The 6,152-nt window shown below is 42.1% G+C and overlaps 1 protein-coding gene across 3 annotated transcripts in view; it reads right to left on the bottom strand.

Moving 5' to 3' along the window:
* Positions 1–1,765: 1,765 nt before the first annotated feature.
* The window catches only part of zeb1a (zinc finger E-box binding homeobox 1a), a 42,342-nt gene continuing 37,955 nt past the window's right edge, over positions 1,766–6,152 (bottom strand). For 2 of the 3 annotated variants that reach the window (XM_076148758.1, XM_076148773.1), the window contains 2 exons: positions 5,923–6,100; positions 1,766–5,705 (listed from right to left, as the gene is read on the bottom strand). In XM_076148758.1, coding sequence (XP_076004873.1) covers positions 4,993–5,705; positions 5,923–6,100 — 891 coding nt within the window. In that variant the 3' untranslated portion in view covers positions 1,766–4,992. The remainder of the gene's footprint in view (positions 5,706–5,922; positions 6,101–6,152) is intronic. The other variant, XM_076148767.1, reaches the window with a different exon arrangement.

Raw genomic sequence — 6,152 nt, 5'->3', positions numbered from 1 at the left:
GACCTTTGAACAGTTATGATGTCATCGAGACTAACAGTCAATGTTACAATGACGTCACACTGACAACAGGGACCTTATCAAACACTGATCATCTGTGCTGGAGGAAATATTAACACCACTTAGACATACACACTTATTAGTCATCATCCAAAAATCACTCTTCTATTCCTCCTTAAACAGATAGGAACCAGTCTGAGCTCTGCTGGATGTGTGATGCTGCATCACAGTATGACACAATGCAACAGTTTGTCTTTGGACATTGTGCATTAATTAACATACATTTCCTTCTTTTATTGTTGTTCCTTCAAGTTAACATGAACAGACCTTAGTGATGTTTAATAATGTGCATTTCCTGCAAGTAAGGATGAAACAAGGATGAAAGACAAAGTTTAGAGGAAACAGGCATGAAGTCGACCTGAAAACACTGAAGGAGAAGATCCAGAGACCTGAAATGGAGGAAATTAAATTAGATTTATGAGGCTGAGCTCCAGAGGAAAGCCTTTGTGTACATCTGGAAAGAGAGAGAAAAAATGACCAAAATGACAAAGATCAATCCACAATGTGTCTGGAAATGCAGATTTGTGTCACAGCTGTTTTATAAGAACAAAACCAATCGTGCTGTCGACTGTCTGTCACTGAGCACAGACATGTTAGGGTTTGGTGAGGGAAAGAATGAACCAAGATAAAGGATTTCAATATTTAGTTAATCTGTGTCACAAGTTTCCAGCTCTAGAATGTCGTCGACATCTTTATCAATACTGAACACAGTTTGTCACAAGATCAAGTGTTGACACACCCGGATCTCTGAGGACTGACACCCATATGACACCAGATTAATACTGTGTGTGTATGTTGATCACACATTATGTATGGGTATGGGTGGACTTGTCTAAAGTCACTCCTCATACATTTATACACCTAAGTAGCTGTAAAAAATATATTTATTCAGTAGTTGAGTACATTTATATTTACTCAAGTCCACAGTTCTTACTCCCAAAGTGAAGAGAATGCAGTCATGTAGGCCTCAAACAGGAAGTATCATGTAAATCCATTACACAAGGCCAAAGCTTCACTGCCACCTACTGGATTTAATCAGTAATGTCAAAGGACTTCAGACACAAAATGCAAAATATTTGACAACATTGAAAGTTCATTCTTTAGTAGAGTTTTTAAAGAGCTCTATAAAACCGCAGTTCTTTCAATTCTGTCAATCAGCAGCAATAAGAGGCACTTTTAATAATGTAAAGAGGTAAACAGGAATTCAACTGGAGCTAGTAAAAGGGAATGAATATGATCACTGGATTATTCATGGTTTAGTGTTACAAGGTGAAGCTCAGGGTTGTCCTCCAGTGCCACCTGCTGATTGATCTGGGAAATAACAATGTATTTCTTCATTATTTGACTCCATGCATGTGTGAATCTGATTCACTTGCAGATGAACTGATCTCATAGTGTGAAGTAGATTATGACTCAGTGATGTCTTGATTAAATTGTTGACTGACAGGAGAGTCATGTACGAATATGTGATGGTATTTGTTTACTCAGGGATGTTAAGCCATGCATGTTAAATGTACCATCAGAATAGACCTGGTAACATGTGTGAACACACCCTTTAAACGGGGATTAGACCCATTCACATCACAGCTGGACTGCCTAACCTGCAGTACAATGTCCTGCATTTGTCTCCTGCAAAGACATGTTAATACAGATATATGTTTGTGTGCAGATGGAGTCCCAGTTTGGTAGTAAAAACCTCACTCCGAAATACTTTCTTATATTTTATTGTGATGGGGAGTCATACAAATGGAGCAAAACCAACATAAAAACAATAGAAAACGACAGTGGATTTACAAAGGGTCAGGACAGAGAAAGAACAATATGCAGCCTCGACAGTACAATGGAATAAGTTGGCACAAAACAGAAAAATATGGTGCGGGATGATCTAAATTTGGCTTTGAAATAAAGGGGGAGGAGTAACGTCTTCATGACAAGATCCTTCATTAAAACGGCGACGACTCATGCTTTTAAAATCACAGAGTTTTAGAATTCAGTAGCTTCATAACAACGCAAGGAGCAGATGCACATGTAACAGTTTCTTATTTCTCACCTCATTCCTCTTTTTTCTTTTAGCTTAAAACAGAAGTCGGGTTTACGTATTACATGTTTTTTTTCCTCGTTTTTTTGTTAAAACAAACTTCAGTTCCCAGAACCACATTTTGGGATATTTGTTTGCCTTGAGATTATTTTTTTCATACTAAAATATATTATTGTATCAATTCCAACTACAGTAATGTACACTACAATGTGTAATAAATAACCATAAAAGAAAATATAAAAATAAGACACATAAATATAAAAAAGTCTTCTAAAAACTAAACAGGTACATTTTTTTAAATCTGTGAAAAGGGTTCTAATACTGCCATTGTAGAGGAAAAGAAGAGGACACACATAAAATAAAAAAAGACTAAAACTATAAACACTGTTCGGCAAAACCAACTGAAAATACTTCATAATAAAACAGGGACCACATTCACTAAAGTTTGTTACCTGAAGTGCGGAACAGCTTTGCCACATTTGTGAGTAATGTCCAAAAACAAGTGCACTCAAAATCACTCAACGGTTATGTTCTGTCACCATTTTAAACTTGCTCTTGTTTATTTCTAATCCACTCGTTGGACGGCCGGCTGGAAACGTTCCAGTGTGGCGGCGTCAATCAACACATCAGTTTGAATTTGATTTACAATCACAACCACAGACGCGCTCAGTCCAGATTATTCTAGATTCTACAGCGATATTCTGACAATTTGACCAAATTTCATCAGATCCTTTCCATCTGGACGCCTATATTGGTTTTTATGCGAGTTGCAGAATTCTGGAGGTATTTGACTTTCACTTATCATCTTATGGCCCCTGTGCTAAAATGAAGATTATGATCGGCACAATTTAAAAGCTTAAGGCCTTGTGTGTTTATCTCCAACAACCTCTGAGCTACATCACAAAAAGAATAGAATGGTTTCAGGGTAAGATGTCGTATGTACCTGTAATTCATGTACAGACGCTTTTAGAGGCTTTTCAGAGGTCAACACACACACAAATATCTCCAGAATGCTCCAATTCGCAAAACAAACCACATTGACAAGTTAGTTAGCTAGTTTACATGTGAATGTGCTGTAAATGCTGAAAATTTTACTTCAAAACAGGGTTTCCTGTTGCACTTCCTCTGTTTAATGGATCTTATTTCATAGATATGAATTGAGTAGTGTTGTGTACGCACGGTGGCGACTATGGTGTTAATATACGCAGCATCATTTCATGTAAATGTACTTCTCTTTCCTCCAAATATGAATCAGGAATTGTTAAAGGGCCTTAAATACATATATACTTTTATTTACTGGACCTTCACGCGGCTCCACTTTCCATTTCTGAGATACGCAACACTGCAAAATCTGAGCAAGTAAACAAACATTAGTAAATATGGGTTTGGTGACACAGAATGACAACAATACTGGCTACATCTGTGAAGAAGAAATGATAACACTGTTCAATGGCACTTTTAACAGCACACAGGTCTTGCATAAGGCTGGAGGCATTGGGGTGGAGCTGGAAAACAGCCCTGTTCCTTCACGTATGACTTCATATATACGTATATAAGCTAATAACACTGACGGCTGATTCGAGAAATGAACAGAAATGAGGAGAAGCTCCATAAGAATGGGTGCGCCTCTTTTGCGACCTCAAGCCAAGCCTGGCAGCAGAGCGGCGAGCCACGTGGACGAGATCTTAGCTGGGGAAAAATCCGGTCCAGAAGCCATTTTAGAGGCGAGATGACGCAGCGCTTTTGGCTAACGAAAAGAAACGTTTATCTTAATGCTGCAAAGTTTCATGCAAACCATAATAAACACAGATAAATAAATACAATAATTTGTAATTGCAATTAAAACTGCTGCGGTGATGGATGACAGTAAGGTGTGCCGGGGCTGAATGCAGAGAAACGTTAGCAAGCTACAGCTAACGTTAGCCTGGCCTGTTTTTGATCAATACTGTAAAAACGCCGCTTTTCCCACAACACAACCTAAACTATTTCTAAACATATGGCAAGCGTGCTAGGATAGCATCATGTCGCACGACCCTACCCAGCAGGCCAGCCCGTTTTTGAATTTCATCGTCGCCACCTAGCTCCACCCACTCAGGCTTCACTTGGTGCGCAAAACAGAGGCCCCCCTCCCCACCCACCCGATGCTGGCTTTGAGGTTGTGACTCTAACTTCCCTGATAGGACAAATTTGGTTACGGCGTGCAGAAGCCATCTTGCCATACCGGACTTCCCCATCCCGCCCGCAACCCTCCCCAAGAACACTTCCTTAAGGCTAACAGTCAAAACTGAAACACAAAGGTTGAGCTAGCTAGCACTGGCTAACTTGCGCTAACACGAACGAGATCTTGCTAGCTAGTGTATGTATATAACACTGAAGGGCAACAATGCATGAGGCATGTTGTATCCATAGGTAAACCAGGAATACTGTAGTGCAGAGGTTTTTGTTCGTAAAACTCAATAAAATACTGATTTAGGAAAATTCATTGGCAATAAAAAGGTATAGAAATCTTTCTCATCTTTACAGGTTAAAATGTTTTCAAACATGAACCACAAGATTAGTAACACTGACAAAATGAACAAAAACAAACAAACAATAAACGACCTGGGATGTCTCAGTAACGAATCTGACAAGTTCGTGGGTGAGTTCAAAATCTGTACGTCTATAAACAAAACAAATTTAACACTGATATTTCATTTCAACAAGAAAAAAAAAGTCACTGCTTTGTTTCGTTTTTTTCTTCTTCTTTCAAGTTCAGGCACACCTGGGATTTTGAACACAGTAGTGGACCGTTAAGATCAGGCAACCGCCGCCACTTCCTTCCGACGGCGAGGGGCGGCTTTGTCTCAGTTAACCCGGCGCTGACCGGCGAAACCGTCCCAAGAGAACTCTGCTTCCGCTCACTCACCGCTCGCTGTCGCCTCTGCCCCAGGCTCGCTGTCGTCTGAACCCTCGCTGACGCTTTTGTCCGTATTCGCCTCGCACTCAATTTCCTCTGTATCCTCACTTGCGTCATCTGTTTTTCCGGCGCCCACCTCCACCTCCTCCGTGTCATCCCCCATCTCTACCTCTACCACCTCGCAAAGAAACTCCTCTTCCACTTTCTCTCTTCCGTCATCTCCCCTCCCTTCGTCCTCTGCCATCTCCTCCTCATCATCCTCCTCCTCCTCCTCCTCCTCCTCCTCCTCCTCGTCGTCAAAGTTGCCTTCGTAGATCTCGCACTCGCCGTCATCCACCTGGACGACCCGTATATCGTCCATGCACATGGCCTCCTCCACGTCGTCCTCGTCTTCCTCGCTCTCCCTCTCGTCCGAGTCCATTTGGGAGGGAGGGGTCGTGGTCCGGCTGTCCGACTGCGGTACATTGACGGGGCTGCTGACGTGAGATAGAACCTTTAGAGGACCGGAGCCAGAGCCTGGGCTGGCGTCGTCCTTCTTGCAGTAGGAGTAGCGGTGGTTCATGTGCTGGGAGTACGAACCCGAGTGAGAGAAACGCTTCCCGCACTTGTCGCATTGGTACGGCTTCTCGCCCGAGTGCAGCCTCGAGTGCTCGATCAGGTGGTGCTTGTGTTTGAAGGCCTTCTTGCAGATGATGCATTCATGGGGTCGCTTTCCTACAGGATAGAGAAGCATGCCAATACGTTAAACATCATCTTTGTGTTTTCAACTAAATGTCTAATGGGCTACAAATGAGATCCATCAAATAAAACAAAGCCATGGGATTTAAATGAATGTTCAGACTTCAAATTGGGCTTCTTAAGTTTTGAAGAACACATATCCACAGTTCCTGTGTCATCCACATTATAGTACAAACGCACACAGAAGACGTACCTGTGTGTTCGTATTTGTGCCTGAGCAGGGAGCTGCCCTTCTGGAAGACCTTGCAGCAGAGATCGCAGGGGTAGATGCCGTGCTGCCTCTGCCGCTTCTTGGGGAACATAGACAATTCCGAGTCGTTCTGCTCCTCCATGGTGGAGAGCTCGGAACTGCTGTCCTGCTTTACCTCCTGCTAGGAGTGGAGGAAGAGTGCAGTTTGTTTATGCACCCGTAACGGTCACAAA

This window comes from Genypterus blacodes, unplaced genomic scaffold, assembly GCF_046128005.1.
Source record: "Genypterus blacodes isolate CSIRO-AG114 ecotype Tasmania unplaced genomic scaffold, CSIRO-AGI_Gbla_v1 ptg000005l_1, whole genome shotgun sequence".
Taxonomy (NCBI): domain Eukaryota; kingdom Metazoa; phylum Chordata; class Actinopteri; order Ophidiiformes; family Ophidiidae; genus Genypterus; species Genypterus blacodes.
The sequence above is the reverse complement of the archived record's forward strand: the minus strand, read 5'-3'. Positions and strand labels throughout refer to the sequence as shown.